At 31.4% G+C, this 21,554-nt stretch overlaps 1 protein-coding gene across 1 annotated transcript; it reads left to right on the forward strand.

Moving 5' to 3' along the window:
* Positions 1-14,696: 14,696 nt before the first annotated feature.
* On the forward strand, positions 14,697-18,905 carry LOC131599923 (stress-response A/B barrel domain-containing protein UP3-like; the record flags this gene model as incomplete). The annotated part of the gene is made up of 2 exons (XM_058872162.1): positions 14,697-15,254; positions 18,846-18,905. Coding segments are annotated over exons 1-2 (585 nt in total), but the record flags the coding sequence as incomplete, so codon positions are not given.
* Positions 18,906-21,554: the final 2,649 nt, after the last annotated feature.

Below are 21,554 nucleotides of genomic sequence, written 5' to 3' on the forward strand. Positions count from 1 at the left end.
CCATTCTCCTCCACTTATCAAATCTTCTGCTCATGCTTCCCATGATTTTGTGTCTCTAATTGCTCAAAATTAGTAACCCTTTGCACACAATTTATTAAAGTTAAAAATATCTGGCTGGACATAATGTCTAAAACGGATTAACAGTGTCTAATCTCACATCAACTATCTTTTCATAAGCTTAGGGCCTCGCTAACATATGTTTCTACAAATAGCTCAAACGAGGGACATGTGTGGAGATTTGTTTTATAGCATGAAATTAGAATGAGTCCAACAAACTTCACGTGAGCACCATCATATACCCTTTTGAATCTTAATGAGGAATTGAGTTTCAAGCATGTGACTTGTAATCTTGTCAAATAATGTCTCATTTTGATGGGGAAAAGATTATATCTTAGGGGGTTGATGTGTTGAGGTTAATTAATAATGGGTCCTTGTTGAATAGTTTTGAGTTTTGAACCATCGAAAGTAACACACGTATGCCAAGAGTCAATATACCTTGGGGGACAAGTTATTTCGAAGGGTTGGAATTTTGTAGGAGTATTGTTTTTTTCTATGAAGAGAAAGCTCCTTGTTGTTGGTAAGCCCAATGTAGTATGTGCTTTAAATGGGTTGACATTTTTGTTTTTGGATAAAAACAAAATTGGGAACAAAGCCGGACCTAAAGAAAAGAAAAAGAAAAAAAAAATTAAATGTAGAAATAAAAAAAAAATTAAAGTAATTAAGAGACTTAAAAAGAATCTATAACTGAGTGGGACAGAGTCGTTCCTAAAAAAATTCTCTCTAACAAACTAATGAAAACTATTTGAAACTAGATAGTTTGCAACCAAATTTTACCATATTCACACATTTGTAATATTTATAATCGATCAATTGATATCTAGCGGTTGAGATTTATCACAATGTTCACTTAACCAATAACAAAAAAAATATTGAACTTAAAATATATACGGTCTAATCTAATATCAAACAAAGTTGTCGTGTGGAGTTCCACTAGTAAATCATATTCGAGCATGGATGCATATGAGTTGACAAATAGATATTGTGCATGTTTATCGTGAGGCGAATCGGTGTGCGGACGCATTAGTTAATTTGGAAACCACGTTGGGTGTCTCTATTACGATGCTTCAGGATTATCCGCTAAAGATCAATGAGATTTATGATGGGGATATTACGGGTTTTGCTATTTCTAGACTTATTGTAGTGTAATCTCTTTTCCTTGGGCTAAGTCCCTCTCTATTATCAAAAATAAAATCTAATATCAAACAATCATAAAATCGTGAATGTGTGAATGCATTGTGAAAAAGAATGTCTCCTAAACATTGACAAGAATTATGATGAAGGCAAATACATCAATAAAATAAGAAAAAAAAAAAGTCAACAATTATTAACAAAAGAAGAAAAGGAGAAAGTCAGCAATGAGGACAAAGAAGAAGAATATGAAGACAGTATTGAACGATAATGATGAAGACACATTCGATTATGACAAAGTAGCAAAGATTAATATTAGACAAAGTTAAGATTGTCTTTATCTTTGAAATATCATCATTCATCTTATATATCACTTCAAAGTTTTGAAAATATCATTCAAACTTAAGCTAAAATGTTTTTAAAGTTTTGAAAATATCATTCACACTTAAGCTAAAATATTTTCAAAGTTAACGCATAAAAATCCTTGGAAGTCTTTCCTTAAAAAGATGTTTTTAATGTTGAAAGTTGTTTTTTTTAGTGTTTCCAGGAAAGTATTATTTGGCTACAAGAATGTGGTATTCAAATACCAATGTAATTATTTTGGAAAATTGGAAAGTTGCAAAGTGGTATTCGGCTATTAGAAAGTGGTATTTGAATACTAGATGAACCAGTGTGTTTTTTCATGAACCAGCATCACTGTTTTGATTGACAATGCTTTGTGAAATTTTTTTGAACTTATGCAATCATTCATAGAGGTTTATAAGTGTGTATAAAAAATGATGGTTTAACATAGAAAATGAATTAAAAACTTTTACGTTATCATTTACACAATTCAAAAGTTTTAAAGCCATGTAGAATCTAGGAAATTATGTGATATAACTTGAATTGTGATATTGAGGAAATAAATTCTATTATCCCGATATTGGATTTGATATTCAATAGCCTACTACATTTTTTATTTCTCAATAAAGTTTGAGTTTTTGTATCTTTCATCTTATTGTGTTGGTGAAAGTTTGCAAATAGAAAGTGACATATTTCTTGGCGATTTTTGAAAAGGATTTTTGAGTCAGGGAGGTACAGAATTCACCATAAAATCTAATGTTTGTGTATATGTTAGAAGCGTGTAAAATATTCTAAGAAGTAGAGGGACTATATGTACCCGGGTTGATAAGGAAAACTAGTATAGTTCTTGTGTGTTCTTTATCTTTGTACTTTTAAAATTATGTACTTTACATTCATCTTAAAGTAACACTTTAATCATTGTTTCTAATAAGATAACAAGTTTAGAAACATTACACAAAATTCAACAATACTAATTCACCCCTAGATTATCTATCACAGTTACAATTGGTATTAGAGAAAGAGTTAGATAACTTTCTCCTAGATCTAGGATAAAATGGTTTCCACAAAACCTTTCTTATAAGAAGGCAATAATGTGAATAGAACACCTTATTTCACCAGTGAATGTTATGACTTTTGAAAGGTTAGAATGAAAATGTTTCAAGAATCACAAGGGGTAGAAATTTGGAAATCTACAAAAAACATTCCCTATATTACTGTTCTTGTTGTTGATGATGTAAGTCAACCAAAATATGAATATACATCGAATGACGACGACAACAACAACAACAGAAAAGTTCTATTTGATAAAAGGCCAAAAATATAATAGCATCTTTATTTGTTGGACAAGTAACTTCAAGCACATAAGGGGGTGAATTGTGGTATTCAAAATTCGTGATTACTTTTCTACTTTTCTCGATTAAGCTTAGAATTGTGTTAGTAGATTCTTTAAGAGTAATGTCACTAGCAATAAAGCGGTAAATAACAGAAAATAAAGAGAGTAAGGTTAAGATATATTGTACAAGAGAGTTATTAAGGTTTGGCTGAACATTTGCCTAGTCTTGCCCCCAAGAGATCTTCTTGAGATTTTGACTATAAATTATTGAGTTTTTACAAGTTATGCCCACAAACACTAGTAGAAGCTGATCTTGAGATTTTTACAGGCTTATCCCCAACCAAAGATAGTTTTTACCAAGGACTAAGCTAACAAACCTTCTTAGAGATTTTCAGGCTGATCTCAATAACGAAAAATAGAACTTTTTTTTGACAAAGCTCAGTAAATCAAGAACAAAGATTTTATGACCGATTTATCTCAAGACCCAAGCTCAATCTTCTCAAAAGACTCACATTCTCAAGAATTAAATAAACAACACGATCACTTTCAAAATCTTCTTCGCAAGCAAAGTTTCACTCGAAAGTACTATAGCAACTTTAAGTGAAATGAAAATGTTTCTAGAGAGAAAGAGAGAAAATAGAGAGATAAATTCCAAAGAAAATGTAATATTTTAAACATCGGCATGAAATGAAGAGGAGGCAAGCCTCCTTTATATAGAAATTGAAAAATCAAAAAAATAAATAATCCTTGGGCCGAATTGATGATCCAATCAATTGGCATAATGCTCTAATCAATTTGCCACTTCCAAAAAGGCAATGTCCTGATCGCTAGGTTAATTAATTATCCCTTCTCTAATCGATTTCATGGGTCATAAAAGTTTTTTCAATCGATTGGCACAAGTTACCAGTCGATTGGCTAGTACAAAAAATGTTTGGAAAGGGATATTGGACAACTTCTTAACCTTTTGGCTTGGCCTAGAAAACAAGTTTTAAGATAAAGTATTTTGAAAAATATGTTTTAAGGTGTGTGTGTGTGTGTGTGTGTGTGTGTGTGTGTGTGTGTGTGTGTGTGTGTGTGTGTGAGAGAGAGACAGTTATATTTTTCTTAGTATTTAAGAGTTATTCCTTACTTTTACAAAAACTGGGTCACTTAGATAGACAAACACGGCCTGATGAACTTTTACACTTTTATCTGAGGGTTCAAGATTCTTTGCTAGATTTCTCCTAATCATGTAAGCACTTTAATCTTGAGTCTCTTGTTGACTAGGCATGATATGTTTCTATGTTTAGGTCATCATCATTAGGGTTGAAAGATGTTGTCACTGACTTTAATCATTGTTGTTGTCATCAGAACTTCTAATGGATCTTCCGCAGGATTTTTAGCTCTATACCTGCAATCACATAGATCAATATTCTCCTCTTTTTTGATGATGACAACATATCTCTCAGGGAGGTGGTAAAATAAATAACAAATGTATGTTTGGATTGATTAAACTCCCCCTCAATTAAGTAGAGAGTATACTTTACTCTCTCTTAAAATACACACCCCCCTTTGTCAAAATAAAAAAGGTGGATAAAGCTATGTAATGTGAGAAGAAAGATATCATCACATAGATCACGTGTAAAAGGTTTCATTCTAAAGAGTTCACTCTTATGGGTTAATGTGCCCAACCTTTCCCTCTTTCCCTCAATAGTTCTGTCATGGGTATTTTGGAGGATGTCCTTCATTTCTTTTTCATTTTTATAGTGAGAAACTCGCAAAAACTCATCAAGACTGAGAGTGGCAGTAATGACAGTTTTTTCCTTCAAACTGCATTACAAATTATCTTTATCATCTTTGCTCCAATCCATTTCAGGTTTGTTTTCTAAAACACCATTAACTTTATGTGTAGGAACAAATGAGCCTTCTTTCACAGGCTTCTAAATATCATGATCCATCCCTTTTATGAAAAACTTAATTTTCTCTTTCCATAAACTATACCCTTATCCATTAAAGAATGTGTTTGTTTAGCTAATAGCTTGAAGTCCCTTTTCCTCCTAAGATGAGTAATCCTTTACAGGGGTTAGGATCTGATGCCGCTTGTTGGACAAGTAACTTCAAGCAAAAGAGTGACATGGGTGAATTGTGGTATTCAAAATTTGCGATTACTTTAATACTTTTTTCTATTAAGCTTAGAATCGTGTTAGTCAATTCTTTAACAGTAAATAGAAGAAGAAATAAAGTGATAATTAACATTTAATAAAGAGAGTGTTATCTATGTTTGGTTGAATGTTGGCTTATTCATATCCCAAAAACGTCTTCTTGAGATTTTGACTATAATTTTTTTAGCTTTTATAGTTTTTCCCCATGAACCTTATCACAAGGTGATCTTGAGATTTTTAAACGCTTATCCCCAACCAAATATAGCTTTTTTCCAAGGTCAATAAACAGAGAATAAAGATTTTATGACTAGTTTATCTCAAGAACCAAACTCAATCTTCTTAAGAGAATCACACTATCAATAATTAACTAAGCATTAACACGACCACTTACAAAATCTTCCTCACAAACAAAGTTTCACTCGAGAGCACTATAGTAACTTTAAGTGAAATGAAAATATTTCTAGAGAGAGAAAGAGAGAAAATAGAGAGATAAATTCCAAAGAAAATGTAAAGCTTTAGAAAGTGGCGTGAAATGAAGAGGATGCGAGTCTCCTTTATATAAGAGTTTTAAAAATAAAAAAAGAAATGATTCATGGGTCGAGTTGATGAGCCAACAGATCGGCATAATGCTTCGATCGATCAGCCAAGCCATTTTAATCGATTACCATGCCCAAAAAGGAAATATTAAATATGGAGCCGTTGCAAGCTATTAAGGTGTTGTCCTAATCAATTGGTTCATCAATTATCCTTTCTCCAATCATTTGGATTGATGCTCCAATCGACTGGATAACTCAGAAAAGTTTTGCTAATCTATTGGTTAGTTAAAAAAATATTTGGAAAGGGATTGAACAACTTTAACCACTTGGCTTAGCCTAGAAAACAATTTTTAAGATAAAGACTTTGGAAAATGATGTTTTAAGTAGTGCATGAGTTGCCTTAGTACTTAAGAGTTATTCCTTACTTTTATGAAACCCAAATTACTCAAACAAACAAACATATAGACACGACTTGTCGAGCTTTCTTACTTTTATCGGAGGCCTCTTGATTCTTTGCTAGATTGCTCCTGATCATGTAAGCACTTTAATCTTGAGTCTCTTATTGATGAGACATGAGATGTTTCTCTGGTTAGGTCACCATCAGCAAGGTTGAAAGCTATTGCCACAAATTTTAATCATCGTCATCAAAAATTTTGATGGATCTTTTGTGGGATTTTCTTGCTTTATACCTACAAGCACATAGGTCCACATAATTAAAGATGTACGAAATTTTAAAGGTGTCTAAATATAAAATCCCCGCTAAATAAAAATGGGAAGCCTTGGATATCACACATGAAGGTACGGAAAAAGTAAAACTATCTAGACTAAACTCTCTTTCTCATGAATATGTGATGCTTACAATGCAACCCGGAGAAAGGTTTATAGTTTTGCAAAATAGGTTCACTCATTTGATAAACCATTTAACCGTTCTTGGAAAAACCTTCACCAATAATGAATTAAATTTAAAGGTTCTTAGATCCTTAACAAGAACATGGCAACCGAAAGGGACAACTATTTCAGAAAAGAAAATATCATCTAAGACGACTTCGACGACATTATTTTGAAAATTACAAGAACATGAAATAGAATTTGATTGGTTGAAAATTCATGAACGTGTGAACATAAATTTAGATCCCTTGCTTTAAAGACTAAAGCAAAAGATTATGATACTGGTGAATAAGGAGAATCTCAATTTGACAGTGACGAAGATGATGTACAAGTCAAGAAGTTTGCAAAATTCTTGAAAAGAGAAAACACAATGAAAGTTGACCAAAGAAATAAGTTTAATGAAGAATCAACTTCAAGAAAAAAGGACACTTTCTTTGAATGTGGAAAAGAAGGACATATTAAGAATGATTGTCCTTTTCTCATAAAGAAGAATAGATTAAACAACAAGAAGGATGGAAATCCAAGAAGAGAATATATCGCTTGGGAAGACAATGATGTGAGTATAAATTCTGAAAATGAAGAACAAGAACATATATCTTTCATGGTTTTACATTAATCCGATGTCGATGATTATAATGTTAATAATGATAAACCTTCTTATAATGAATTACATGATGTTCTTAAAGATTTGCATGATGAATGTCTAAAGCTATCAAATTTGGTTATAATCAAAAGAAAATGATTTCATCTCTAGAAATAAAATCTAATACCATGCAAGTAGAACTGGACAAAGTTAAAACAAATTCATCATTTAATAAATGTAATTCTCTTGAAACAAAGATTGTTGAGTTAAATCAATTGATATGCAAGTATAAAAACACTCAACTTGATTTAGAATATGTTTTAAGAAAGCATATATATATACATGATATAAGTGGTCTTGGATATTCCGAATTTGATAAACATAGTAAAAGTAAGACTGTCTTTGTAAAATCTAGCAATGCTTAAAACAATGTTCAATCCAAGAATATGCATGATAACTTTCAACCAAAAATGGATTATGTGAGAAATACTTTCTATCCTTCTAAAAGAAATAAGTACTTCAATAAATTTTCATGTTTTAATTATAATTTTTTAAAGTACATACTCTAAATTCTTGATATATGAGAAAAATCAGTGTACATAGCGGTAAATATGTATCGGTTGAGAAAAGAACTAACTAAAAAGGATTCAAAGAATTTTGGATACCTAAAATGAAACATTAGTGTTCTTTTTACAGGTGTACTTAGAAACTAACATGAAAGTATTATAATATAAAAATTGGTTGTTCAAGATACAAGGATGTCACATGATATGGTAAGGTAAAATTTCATTTTGAAGATGAATTGAAAAGTTTGAATACTTCAATCAAAATTGAAGAAGAGTATGTATATACCATTATATCATTTTATCTAACAATTAAATCATCATCATGATGTATCTTTACCCCATAGATTGTGGTTTATTCATATGAATACTATTTTCCTTTCCATTATATCCCCCAGTTATTATACTTTTTCTTCTTTCTGGTGATGTCAAAAGAAAGAGAAATTGTAGGTACTATTTTTGTTCTATTTATGATATTTTTAGGAAAGACAATAAAGTCTCAAATTGAAAAATTCATAGGGATATATAGAAGGTAGTGTGAATTTATACTTGTTACACAAATTACAAGATTCATAAATATTAAACCAACTTGCTGATGAACAAGAAAATTTTAAAGGAAGTTTGTCATCATAAACTTTGTTTGTCACTTAAAATCTCAGAAAACATCACTCAAACTTAAGTTAAAATATTTTCACTATTTACGCATAAAACCCTTGGAAGTCTTTCCTTAAAAAGCTATTTTTTGTGTAGAAAGCTATTTTTTAGTGTTTCTAGGAAAGTAGTATTCAACTACTAGAATATGGTATTCAAATACCAATTTGAATTTCTTGAAAAAAATGAAACGTTGAAAAGTGGTATTCAGCTACCAGAATGTGTGTGGTATTCAAATACAGCTGAACCAAAGTGTTTTTTTTATGAACCATAATCACTTTTTTGATTGAAAATGCTTCATGGAACCTTTTCTATCTTATGAAATCATTCATATAGGTTTTTAAATGTGTATAAATGAGTGTTTAACATAGAAAACAAATTAAAACTTTTATAGTATCATTTATAAAATTCAAATATCATTTCCAAGAAACATTCTTTTTCAAAGTGATTTAAACTTGTAAACTTTTATAAATCAAAAAAGTTTCAAAACCAAAATACAACTTGAGAAATTATGTGATATAATTTGAATTGTGATATTGAAAAAATAAAAGTCTATAATCCCAAGATTGGATTTGACTTTCAATAATCTACTATATTCTTCATTTTTCAACAAAGTTTAAGTGTTTGTATCTTTCTTGTGTTGGAGAAAGATGTTTGTAAATAGAAAGTGGTGTACTTTCTGATTTTTATGAGGATCATCATAGTGTTTGGTGATTGTTAAAAAGGTTCAAGAATCGTATATTGTATTCATTCACATACAGCCTTTAAATATACATAAGAATGAATCAACTTGATCCTACAATTATGCAGACAATAATTACATTGATTCAAAATAGAATAATTCTATTAAAGACTATTAAAGTGTTATTATAATAGTAATGATAGAATCACAGGGAGTAATGGTCGTGCATGAATCAAGGGATTGTGACTTTATTCTTTCTCTAACTCCCCCCTTCAAACTGATGGTGCAAGAGTCACCCCAAGTTTGTCTCTTAACATGTTGAACCTTGTGTGAGTGAGTAGCTTGGTTAAACAATCTGCTATCTGATCAGTTGAGGGTACATATGCCACAGTGATTTCATTTTGTAAAACTTGATCACGTATGTAATGAACGTCAATTTCAATGTGTTTTGATCTCGTATGCATAACTGCATTAGAAGCTAGTGCCTTGGCACTCAAGTTATCACACCATAGGATTGGCTTTCTAGGTAATGATAATTTTAGCTCATTTAGAAGGGACCTAACCCAAGCTACCTCAGCTGCAAGGTCAGCTAGAGCTCGATATTCAGACTCCGTGCTGGATCGAGACACAACCTTTTGTTTTCTTGAAGACCAAGAGATCAGTGATTCTCCTAGGAATACACATTGCCCAGCCATGGATTTTCTGTCATCAACGCTTGTGGCCCAGTCGGCATCTGAGAAACCTGCTATATCTAAATCAGTGGATGGTTTGATGTGCAAGCAGAAGTTGATTGTTCCTTGGAGATACCTCAGTATCCTCTTTACTCCTTGCCAATGATCAGTGCTAGGAGTGCTCATGTATTGGCTTAGTTTGTTGACTTCAAAAGCAATGTCAGGCCTTGTGTTTGTTAAGTATTGTAGTGCACCTATGGCTTGTCTATACATGGTTGGTTCTGCCATTGGTTCTCCTCCATTGGTGAATTGTCTTCCCGTTATCATAGGTGTTGGACAAGTTGATGCTTTCTCCATTTTGAATTTCTTGAGTATATCACCTATGTATTTTGATTGTCTTAGATACATTCCATTTGCATCTCTTTGAACTTCAATACATAGAAAGTAGTGTAGATGACCAAGGTCCTTTAGTGAGAACACAATGTTTAGTTGTTTGATGAAAGATTCTAAAAACACGGTGTTGTTTCCTGTCACGATTATGTCATCTACATAGATTAGGAGGAATGTGATGTGATTTGTGTCTTTATGCATGAAGAGAGATGAGTCACTTTTGGTGTTTTGAAAACCCCAGTTCACTAGATCGTTTTTCAAGCTGTCAAACCAGGCCCTAGGAGCCTGCTTCAGGCCATAAATTGCTTTGGATAACTTGCATATATGATCAGGCTTGGTCGAGTCTACGTACCCTTCTGGTTGATGCATAAAAACAGTTTCCTTGAGGTAGCCATTAAGAAATGCATTGTTTATATCTAGTTGTCGTACCTCCCAATTGAAGTGTACGGCAATAGAAAGAATTATCCTCACTATGCTGGATTTGACAACAGGGCTAAATGTTTCTTCATAGTCAAGGCCGGCTGTTTGTTGGAATCCCTTGGCAACCAATCTTGCTTTCCTCCTTTCTATTGAGCCATTGGCTTTATACTTTGTTTTGAACACCCATTTTGAATCAATGATGTTCTCTTGACCTTCATATGGCAATAATGTCCATGTTTGATTGGACATTAGAGCATTAAGTTCTGTGTCCATTGCTTCTTTCCATTGGGGTCTGCTGAGAGCTTCTCTGACATTTTCTGGTTCTTTGTCTTCTGTTTGTGCTTCTGTCAGCCCTATATATGGTTGTTTTGGCTTGTGAATCCCATCTTTGCTTCTAGTGCGCATCCAATGTGTGTTGGTGTTGTCATTCAGACTGCCTATTCTAGTTTCAGCTTCGGTTTGTCTACTTCTTTCCATTGTGTCAGTTGCATCACTATTTTCTTCCTCTTCTCGGATTGTAGTGTTTTCACCTATGTCAATGATTGCATCACTTGAATCTTGCTGATCTATGCTTGGGTGGCTGGTGCTTGAGGTATCCGAGGCTTGCTCTTCATGAGTGGTTGTGTCATTTGCTGGATTTTCCATGTTGCTATTTGTGTCACCTGCAGAATCAAGAGGAAATAAAGTAGATATATCTTGAGTTAGTGTTTTTAATGGATTTCTTGTGTTAAGAAATCCATCATGAAAGGGAAAGTGTTCCTCATTGAGCACTACATGTCTTGAGACAAAGATTCTTCCATGTGAGTTGATGCACTTGTATCCTTTGTGTGAGTTGCTATATCCCAAGAATACACACCTGGTTGTGTGGAATTGAAGTTTATGTTTGTTGTAAGGTTTTAGGCAAGGATAACATGCGCATCCAAACGGTTTGAGGACGCTGTAGTCGGGTTCCTTTTTGTTGATCAGAACATAAGGACAAGCATTTTGGTTAATGGATGAGGGCAACCTATTTATTAGATAAGCAGCTGTGGCGAAAGCTTCCCACCAATAGTTTAAAGGCATTTTGGCTTGAGCCAACATGGTTAAACCTAGTTCAGCAATATGTTTGTGCTTTCTCTCGGCTCTACCATTTTGCTGAGAGGTATAGGGGCATGACATTCTAAATTGAATGCCTGCTTCTAACGAGACTTTTTGGACATGTTTAAATTCACCACCACCATCACATTGAACAACTTTTATTCTTTTGTCAAATTGATTTTCTACCATGTTTTTGAATTGGATAAATGCATGTATGGTTTCAGACTTTTGTTTCAATGGATAAATGCATGTGAATCTACTAAAGTCATGAATAAAATGGACATAATATTTAAAACCTGAATTTGATATTATTGGTGCAGGACCCCATACATCAGTGTGAATTAACTCTAGGGGTTCCTGAGCATGAGAAAAGGATGACTTAAAGGGTAGCATGTGTAGCTTCCCGAATTGACAAGCCTCACAAAATTTAAATTGGTCACTGGATAAGGTCTTCACATTACAATGTTTCAACACTCTATCTAGGACTTTATTGTTAGGGTGCCCAAGCTTCCTGTGCCAACTCTCTTTGACAGACATGTAGGTACATGAGTCTTTATTTGACTGGGGGCTGGCATTTGACACTTGATATAGACCTTCTTTAAGTCCCCCTCTTAGAAGAGCCTTCCCTGTCTGTTTATCCTTCACAAAGCAACAGTCAGCATCAAATTCAACAATAGTGTTGTTGTCAGCAGTTAGCTTAGACACACTCACTAAATTTTTAGTAATTTTAGGTACATATAAGACATCATGCAGGTTTAGGTTTTCAAATTTGGTTGAACCTGAAGCAACAATTTTTAACTTGTCACCATTACCAACTAGTAGGGAATTCTTACCTTTGTGCTCAGTGAGATCTTGAGGCTTGTCAGTTTGGTGAGTCACATGATTGCTGGCACCACTGTCAAAGTACCATTCATAATCTTGTCCATTGTAGGATGAAGCTATGAATGCACTACTATTTGTTCCTTCTGCTGATTGGTTAGTGCCCGAGTAGGACTTGTCAAAACGATAGTAACATTGTACAGCAGTGTGACCAACTTTCGTGCATACCTGGCAGATTGGTTTGGATGTTCTTCCTCTTCCTCTGCCACCTCTCATGCCTCTGAACTTTGATCCTCTCCAATTTCCACGTGTGAGGAACTTGTTGCCTCTAAAATCAGTCTTGTTTACAAAGTTAACAGATGCATCCAATGTGAGAGTGGTAAGGTTGTTCAACTGCTCCAACCTGCTTTCAAAAGTTAGGAGTTGTGCCTGTAGATCAACCCAACTGAGGTTGATCTGATCAGATAGTTTGACAACTACTGGGTTGTAGTCAGAGTCCAAGCCATTGAGTGTTTGAATCATCAAATCAGAGTTTGACATAGGTGCACCTGCAAGCTTCAGATTGTCAGCAAGACTCTTCATTTTTACAAGATATTCTTCCATCTTAAGCTCTCCTTTCCGAGTGCCGTGAAATTCAGATTTGAGGTACATGATACGAGACTTCGTGTGTGCACCAGCAAGGCTTTGTGCTTCATCCCATAATTGCTTGGATGTTTCACTATGAATCAGTTGTGTGGCAATGTCTACTGTCATGGAGTTTAGCAGCCATCCTAACAGTTTCTGATCTTGTGCTTGCCATTCTTCAAATTCTAGATTTGTCTGCTTGCTGCCTTTGTCTGTGTTGGTGATGAATTTTTCAGGGCATTCTTTGGTTCCCAACATGTAGCAATCGAGCCTGCAACCTCTGATGACTGGCAGAACCAATGACTTTCATAAGGGATAATTATCTCTGTCCAGCTTGACAGAAACAGTTGAAGGAAGGTCATTTTTGTGTTTTGTATCTGCAACGGATGACATGGTTGAATTGGATCGAGAGCCTTCAAGCTTAAGTGCTCTGATGCCAAGTTAAAAATGATCAAGAATCGTATATTGTATTCATTCACATACTGCCTTTAAATATACATAAGAATGAATCAACTTGATCCTATAATTATGCAGACAATAATTACATTGGTTCAAAATAGAATAATCCTATTAAAGACTATTAAAGTGTTATTATAATAGTAATGATAGAATCACATGGAGTAATGGTCGTGCATGAATCAAGGGATTGTGACTTTATTCTTTCTCTAACTGGGAAGATTCAAAGTACATCATAGAATTTGGTGTATGTGTTAGAAGGTTGTAAAGAAGTCTTGGTGTGAGAGTTGTACATGGATATAAACATAGTGGAAAATCCTCTAAGGAGTAGAGAGATTAGATGTGTTCTTTGTTTGATAAGGGAAACTAGTATAAGATAATAAAGTAATAAACATTATGCAAAATCAGAAAAAATCTAGCAATATTAATTCACCCCTCTTAGATTGCCTCTCATAGTTATATATGTGCTTTCTTTGTCCGTAGTGAATCGCAGTCCAAATTATCCACCAAATAAATCCCATTAATTTATGTCTTTTATTTGCTAAGTTGTCTTCATAATCATTCCTCTCTTTAAATGTGCGAGAATATATTACATTTAAATTTAATCATATGTAATTTATCCAATTATTTTTTAGATTTTAAGAAATTGTGTCCCCATTTTATATAAGTATCAGAGCTTCTTGTGAATCACTTTTAACCCAGCCATTTCCCACATTCTTGTTTAAGAATGATAAAGAGATGTCATGATAATTATAATCCCTACTTTTAAAATTGATTCTCTTTTTCTAAAAAGGCACGGAAAACTTTCAAGATAAGCACCCAAGTGAAAAGAAATAATAAAAAATTAAATGATATTGTTAAGATATTTTATATTCAAATATTATTTAATTATTTTATTCCAAACAATATTATATATGCATTTGTATTAAATATATGGTTAATATCTATTTTCACCTCTGCCATATGGACTTGGTTTGAAAAACTCCCCTGCAAAAAAAAAAGTTGTAAGAATGGCCTCAATAAATTTCAAAAGTTTCATTTTGGCCCTCTATCAGGCCACATCATCAAAAAGTCTGATGTGGCAGTGTTATTTTTAAACTTTTTAATGAATGGAATTTTCACATCATATATTCAGCCAGTACAATGACATTAATACCCTTATTAGGGTTCTTAATCTCTTCATCTTCCTTCCTTCTTAATGTGCATTTGTGAGAACAAATTTAAGTGCCTCTTTACTTTGTAAGACAACAACAGAATATATTTTAAAAAAACAAATTATATAAACAAAAAATTCGATTCAGAATCTTATGACTCATCACCACCAACCAATCACTATCACCACACCATTTCCATTGCAAACAAACAATGATGTGTTTGAAAACACACCTCTCTTTTCCATTCCGCACCCCTTCATCACCATCTCCAAAACACCTCACACACCACCTCCGTTCCTTGCCGTTCAGATCCACGATCAAGATGTCATCATCAACCCAAACCAAAACCATCGAACACATCGTCCTCTTCAAAGTCAAAGAAAACTCCGAACCCTCAAAATTAACCTCCATGGTTAACGGACTCAGTTCCCTCATCTCCCTAGATCAAGTCCTCCATCTTACCACAGGCCCTCTCCTACGCAACCGCTCCACTGCGTTAACGTTCACTCACATGCTTCACAGTCGGTACAAGTCCAAAGAGGATCTCGAAGCTTACTCTACACATCCGAGTCCTATTGGTGTCGTTAGAGGAAGCATTCTCCCGATTATTGATGATCTAATGGCGGTGGATTGGGTGGCGGAGGATATTGACAGTGGTGAATTGGTTCCGAATCCGGGGTCGGCAATTTATGTAACATTTTTGAAGTTGAAGGAGGGGGTTTTTAACGATGAGGTTGTGGTTTTAGAGTTCTTAATCTCTTCATCTTCCTTCCTTTTCAAGTGGTTTTAGGGGGCTTGATAAGGAAAATCATTTAAGTGGAGAATGGCTGCCTACATTGAGCAGTGGTGATTTGTGACAAGTCCATCACCCATATAATGGGTTGCAGTGGGGATTTGAAACGAAACTACTCCAAATGCACAACATTCTGGGTTTTTGTTGATATAATAACTAAGGGTATTAATGTCATTGCACTGGCTGAATATATGATGTGGAAATTCCATTCGTTAAAAAGTTAAAAAAAGGCAAAATACCCTTTTTAGTCCCTAAATTTTATCTCGGGGTCCATTTTAGTCCCTTAACTTTTAAAAAGACAAATGTAGTCCTTTATGTCTTCAAACGACGTCATTTAAGTCATTTCTTTCCAATTTTTACAAACGACGTTTATTTCTACACCCGTGGCTTCTGATGTGGCATTGTCCATACATGCGGCTTCTGACGTGACATATGTTGATCACCAAGTACACAAAATTTCTAAAAGAAAAAGTCTTAAAATTGTGCCTTCAATAAGAATTGAAACCTGGTCTCAGTAGTTGTTTGGAAAGGCACTATACCACTTGGTTGATTTACTACTGCAGTCTTTATTGTTTACAATAAACACTACCAAGCTGACAATTGAAGCCTCCATCATATGATTTCACCAACATGAAAGCATGGCTACTTTCCCAACAACCAAGGCCACATCTTCCTCTAGTTAACATAATAGGGGCCACATTATTTAAATTTCTATTTAATATTAATTTCTATTTATTTGTTCTTTTTGCTTTAATATTGGTCTCATCTTATTTTAACAAGTTATACAATAAATGAGTATTGGTTAAGTAGGTCATTTGTCATTAAAACTAATTTAACAAAAAATATTAATCAAAATATGAAAAGAAAAGAAATATTAAATATATATATATATATATATATATATATATATATATATATATATATATATATATATATATATATATATATATATATATATATATATATATATATATATATATATATATATATATATATATATATATATGAGGAGGGATCAAATTACACCCGAAGAGTTACACCACGAGTTACACTCGTTCAATAACTACATCTCAAATTAATATTTTTTAAATTCAACCGTTGGATTGAAATATAATATCATATAGATCATACCTATAAAGTTTGAGCTTAATCTATAATGATTTACTATGTCATTGAATTACATCAAAATTAACGTTATATGAAAGCTCATTTTGACGTTAATCTTTGGATATCTTGATGATATAGTAAATCATTATAGATTAAGCTCAAACTTTATAGGTATGATCTATATGATATTATATTTCAATCCAACGGTTGAATTTAAAAAATATTAATTCGAGATGTAGTTATTGAACGAGTGTAACTCGTGGTGTAACTCTTCGGGTGTAATTTGATCCCTCCTCATATATATATATATATATATATATATATATATATATATATATATATATATATATATATATATAATGATTAAATTCAAACAAAAAAATTTTCATATAAAATATCCCAATAACTAAATAATCTTCAAAGAAGAAATATAGTTTGTTTCATGATTCATTGTGGTGGTAATTTAGTGGTAAACAGTTTTCATTGTGGTGGTAATTTAGTGGTAAACAGTGTTCATAATGCCATGAATTCAGACATGCTCCGTTGAAAATGAATAAAAACTTTAACAATTACTTGTGATTATTTAATTTGTTTTTACTTTCTCTCTTCACATGGTTGAAAAGTTAATAGCTTAATATATTTATGATTAGTAGAGCAAGCCAGCAAACACGGTGTAGCCTTGTGGTACATTTGTGAGAGTTGACGGAAAGGACCTAAATGACGCCGTTTGAAGATATAAGAGACTGTATTGGTCTTTTTAAAAGTTAAGGGACTAAAATGGACCCTGAGATAAAGTTCAGGGACTAAAAAGTATAAAAACACTGTCACATCATACTTTTTGATGATGTGGCCTGACAAAGGGTCAAAATGATACTTTTGAAATTTGTTGAGGTCATTCTTACCATTTTTTTTGGCAGGAGAATTTTTCAAACCCAACTTAAAATAGATATTAACCCTTAAATATATTAGTTATTTTATCAATTTAAAAATCATAATATATTAAGTGATAAGTAAAGTTAAAAAGACGAATTTGATTTCTATTTAAAATGAATTAATTAGTTGAATATAAACTCAAATCTACTTAATATAAATGCAAAGAAGTCATGATGGCAACCCTAGGCACATGTCTTCTTGGTAACAATCCTCGCCACATGTCATTTGATAATAATTTTAAATAAAACCCTAATTATACAAACTCTATATATTAAAATAAATAATAATAATAATAATAATAATATAATACTAAACTAAACCATCATTATTAATAATAATAATAATAATAATAATAAAAATAATAATAATATAATATCTAACTAATAAAAATATTAAAATAATAATATGTAGATAATTGTCATTTGATAATAATTTTAAATACGAATCGTAATTATACAAACTCTATAATAAAATAAATAACAATATAATACTAAACTAAATCATCGCTATTAATAATAATAATAATAATAATAAAAATAATTAATATCTAACTAATAAAAATATTAAAATAATTATAATAATAATAATAATAACAATATAATATAATATAATATAATAACTAACTACCACAATTAATAACAATAATAATAATAATAATAATAATAATAATAATAATAATAATAATAATAAAAAATACAAAATAATATATTCAACTAATACTATTATATCTCATATCCTAATTCTCATTTTTTTATACAAAAACAATTTTTAATTATCAAATAATGATAATAATAATAATAGTAATAATAATAATATAATTTTTTTAATTAACACTATTATATTCAACTAACATTATTATATCTTATAATCCAAATTATCTTTTAATTATTATTTTTAATTATTCTCTTTTAATTATTCTGTTTAATATTAATATTATATTTTTTTACATTTCTTTATACTTAGTATTTATTACAGATAACAAAATCTTAAAAAATAATTACAATTTAATAAAATGTTATTTTATAGAAACAATTTATTCAAAAATAAAAATAATAATAATAATAATAATAATAATAATAATAATAATATTTAATTCTTCAAAATAAATCATATTAATTTCCACATATTGTTTTAATTTAATTATAAAATATAAATATATTAAATTATTATAATAAAGTAGTTAAAGATTTTAACTATTCAAAAGTATAAATATAATTATTTCTTCAAAGTAAAGGATATTATTACAAGTATTCAAAAATATATATTATAATTAATATTATTTGTTTCCTAAATATTTTATGTTTAGATTTATGATTTTTTTTGTTACGTTTTTAAAGAAATAATTACACTTTAATAAATTTTTATTTTATAGAAAATATTTATTCAATAATAATAATTATAATATTATTTAATTCCTCAAAATAAAGGATATTAATTTCCACATTTTAATTTAATTATAAAATATCAATATATAAAATTATTATAATGAAGTAGTTAAAAATTATAACTATTAAAAAATATAAAGATAATTATTTCTTCAAAGTAAAGGATATTAATTATAACTATTAAAAAATATATACTATAACTAATATTATTTGTTTCCTAAATATTTTATGTTTAGATTTATGATTTTTTTTGTTCTGTTTTTAAATTGAATTTTACAATGTTATATATTTTATGGTTAAATTTTTTTATTTTTAAAATTCAAAATAGATTCAATGATTATATTTTATTAATAACTATTTCTCTATACATACTTATTTAGTGCAAATTTAAAAAAGTCATAAAAATAGTTACACTTTATAGAAAATTTTAATTCATAGTAATTATTATTCTTATTGCAGTTACTAAACATGAAATAATTAACAATTATTATTATATTTCATAATGGTTATATTATATTATACAAAAAATAATTATTAGAATATTTCGGTTACTATTATAATAATAATAATTACTCTTATTGTAGTTACAAACGTTATAGTTTTTAATGACGGTTTTTAATTACTAAAATTATGGTTACACTTTCTAATAAGATTTATTATCCTATTAATAGGTAAAATCACATATATAAATACATAATTTGTTGTATGGATTTTGTAGAATTATTGTACACAATTTGATTTGATTGTAGGTCTTTATATTTGGCTTGCCTCCTAACATCTCATATATGATACGTATATCCTTTTTAATTTTATTTTATATTACTCTTCTTATATGCTACATTTTTTTTGATTTTGTATTGTAATTTTTATTTCACTTTTTTATTTTATAATGTATGTTTAAAATAATACTTAACTTATTTTTGTTCACTACGACAATGATTAAATCCAGCAGTCCAACATTAGGTGTTGGTTGGGGTCTTCTTCTTCAACAATCAAATATTTGATTAATAAAGATCATGAAGTCTAAATTACTAATTTGTATCAAGAAGTGTCCAGCTAATCTAAATTATTAATTTGTATCAAGAAGTGTCCAGCTAATCTTTTACTTTTGCTCTCTAAAGTATTAGGGGTTAACACCTCTAAAGTTATTTGTGTTTAATTTTCTCTTTGAGCAGGTATCTATGAATGTTAATTATATTGGTTTTCACTTTAACTTATAATTTGTAAATTTTTACAAAAAGTTATTATTATTACTATTTTTATTATTAATATTATTGTTATATTATTGGTTGACGTGTCATTTGGAGCCCTCTCTCATGCCACACATCTATATGTTTCTCTCATATTTTTTTTCTCTCATTCTTATCACTTTATTTTTAGTTTTTTTTTAGAAAGCAATATTTCATTCAAAAAAGGAGAACAAAGGGTTCCCCAACCCATTTACAAGAGCGGATAAGACACGCCCCAAAAAAGAAAAATTACCAACCAATTACATTACGAGAGAAAATAAACCGGATCCTTACAAAACTCGTAAAAGGAGTAATTGGGATGGGTAATTTTTCCGCAAAACGACCATCTCCAAACTAAAGTCTTGATATTCCAAACGGTGTTATTCACACTCCACGCCTCCTTACGAAAACACACACCGTTTCTAACCAACCAAAGACACCAAGTTGAAGCTAACCAAACTAAATCCAATTTCCTATCCGAAACCTTTTGACTATCAAAGAAACGATGCCAATCCAAAAAATTTGATAAACATCCTTCGTCTAAAAAATCCCCTTTACCCACCCAAAAAGCAATTTCTCTCCAAATATTTCCAACCACCAAACAACCAAAAAAGGAGTGGTCCCTTGATTCCTCATAATGACCACAAAAAATACACTTTAAATCTTCCAAAGGAAAAGACATTCCTCGAAAAACCAAGAGATCCTTCAAAGGAAGCCTATTGTGAAAAAGTCTCCAACCAAAAGCCTTTATTTTGAACGGAACCTCCGTCTTCCACAAAAAACCAAAAGCTTCCAAATGATTAATAGGAGGACCATAAGGCGTTTTGTAGTTCTCGTACAAGTCGTAACAAGAAGCTACCGAGAACTCCCTCTCCAAATTCCCCGACCAAACCACGGTATCTCTACCTTCTTCCCACCCTTTGAAATCCTCCAAACGCTCCTTCAAGGACAAAAAATGGGTGGATAACACCGGATCTTCCACCACACCACTATGTAAACCGAGGTCTCCCCACCTCCACACCTCTTCGACCCAACCCCCCATAGCCGCCACCGACACATACTTTAAACGGGAAACAAAAAACAAATCCGGATACTCCTCTAATAAAGGTTTATCTCCCAACCAAGTAGCGTGCCAAAAAGGAGTATTAAAACCATTGCAGATAATAAATCTCCCGCACTCAACAATAGGATCACATAAAGAAGAAGGAGTAGAAGAAGAAGATTGAATCTTAAGAATATCTTTCCACCACATGGAGCTAGAGTTAGAAACATTAACCTTTAAATTTATGCCGAGAGTTTGGGAAGATAAATCTCCATACCGCGCCTTTAACACTTTGCACCACAATGAATTTTGATCTTGAAGAATCCGCCACCTCCACTTATTGAGGAGATCCAAATTAAAGGAAGCGACATTCTTGATACCAAGCCCTCCTTTAGAAAAGGGTAAAGTAATGTCGGTCCATTTTTTCCAATGAATGCACCTTCTATCTTCCACGCCTCCCCATAAAAATCTACTTTGAATACAAGTGAATTTTCTAACCACCTTTTTGGGCATCTTATAGAAGGACATAGTAAAAATGCACAAAGAA

Source organism: Vicia villosa, linkage group LG4 (assembly GCF_029867415.1).
Source record: "Vicia villosa cultivar HV-30 ecotype Madison, WI linkage group LG4, Vvil1.0, whole genome shotgun sequence".
NCBI classification, from domain to species: domain Eukaryota; kingdom Viridiplantae; phylum Streptophyta; class Magnoliopsida; order Fabales; family Fabaceae; genus Vicia; species Vicia villosa.